This window comes from Branchiostoma floridae, chromosome 14 (assembly GCF_000003815.2).
Source record: "Branchiostoma floridae strain S238N-H82 chromosome 14, Bfl_VNyyK, whole genome shotgun sequence".
NCBI lineage: Eukaryota > Metazoa > Chordata > Leptocardii > Amphioxiformes > Branchiostomatidae > Branchiostoma > Branchiostoma floridae.
In genome coordinates this window covers 21,491,958-21,493,149 of record NC_049992.1, presented here as the reverse complement: position 1 = coordinate 21,493,149, position 1,192 = coordinate 21,491,958, and the positions used below count along the sequence as shown (strand labels likewise).

At 38.9% G+C, this 1,192-nt stretch overlaps 1 protein-coding gene across 1 annotated transcript in view; it reads left to right on the top strand.

Annotated features, from left to right (window-relative positions):
• LOC118430403 (WD repeat-containing protein wdr-5.2-like) overlaps positions 1-1,192 on the top strand; it is a gene marked incomplete in the record, with an annotated part of 16,800 nt that overhangs the window by 10,958 nt on the left and 4,650 nt on the right. The window contains 1 exon segment of the mRNA XM_035841259.1: positions 1,047-1,192. Within this exon segment, the coding sequence (XP_035697152.1) occupies positions 1,047-1,192 (146 nt within the window).

The window sequence follows — 1,192 nt, the reverse complement described above, 5'->3', positions numbered from 1 at the left end:
AAGAACGGCAGGGTGAATTGGTTTCATACTTGGTGTGTTGGTAGTGTTTGACAAAAGCTAGATATGACTAGATTTTGGGCTCCCTAGCGGCTTTCATTGGTACTGCAGCGCAACTTCCGGGTTTGCTATCTCAGTGTTCTGAACATGCTATGGTCACGATTTTTGAGTATCAGATAGCTCTTGTGCTCAGGAAGAAATGACATAAGTTTGGGCCCCTAGCATTTAGTTTTGGGATAACGGGCATTTTAGTCAAAAACTTCTGACGAGGATAACTCAAGAAGGGAACAACGGATTTGCATGATTTTTGGTATGTAGGTACCTTAGACAATGTTGTACAAGATAAGATACTAATTATGCAAATAAGGAATACATTTGCATAATTAATGAAAATATTCTATCATAGCAGTTTTTTCGTTGTATCTCTTGTCCCGGACGTGATATGGTCAAGACATCTGGGTGGTAGATACCTTTTAGCATTATGACAAAGTGGGGCAAGTTTCAGTCCCCTAACATTTAATTGTGGAACTGCAGGGGCGTTTTTGTCAAGACACTCCAAAGGATAACTGCAGAAAGGAACGATGGATTGCCTGCATTTTAGATATGCAGGTAGCTTGGGCAAAGATGTTCATACTGATATGCATTTTATGCAAATGAGGACTTAATTTGCATAATTAATGAGGAAATTGTATAATTCCATTGTTTGCAATAACTGGACTTTGATAAATGTAGCACTTGTTAATTGTAATCGGTGAAACATATGCAGATATGAAGTATGCAAATGAGGAACTTATTTGCATAATTTATGCAAAGATTGCAAAACAACTTAATGATTAATGATCTGAATTGGGAATTTTACTTGTGACATGTGTACTGTACATTATTCAATGATGAACAACACCATGCATAAATCATGTTATTATAATGTTAAGTCATTTGCATGAAATTAACAAAAGCTCTAAATATTCATGGAGGTATGAGATCACCAAACTCTAGTTATTACCATGAAAGTGCCTTAACACATGAAACTTGACATCTTGGTTTAACAGGAAGATTTTTGGCCCACACATCTGTGGGGAGGGGCTGGACATCGACCCCGAGCACAACCACGTGCTGACGGGGTCGTGGCGTAAGGACAGCGCCCTGCAGGTCTGGGACTTCAACTCCACAGACAAGATCAAAGACATTCCACCAG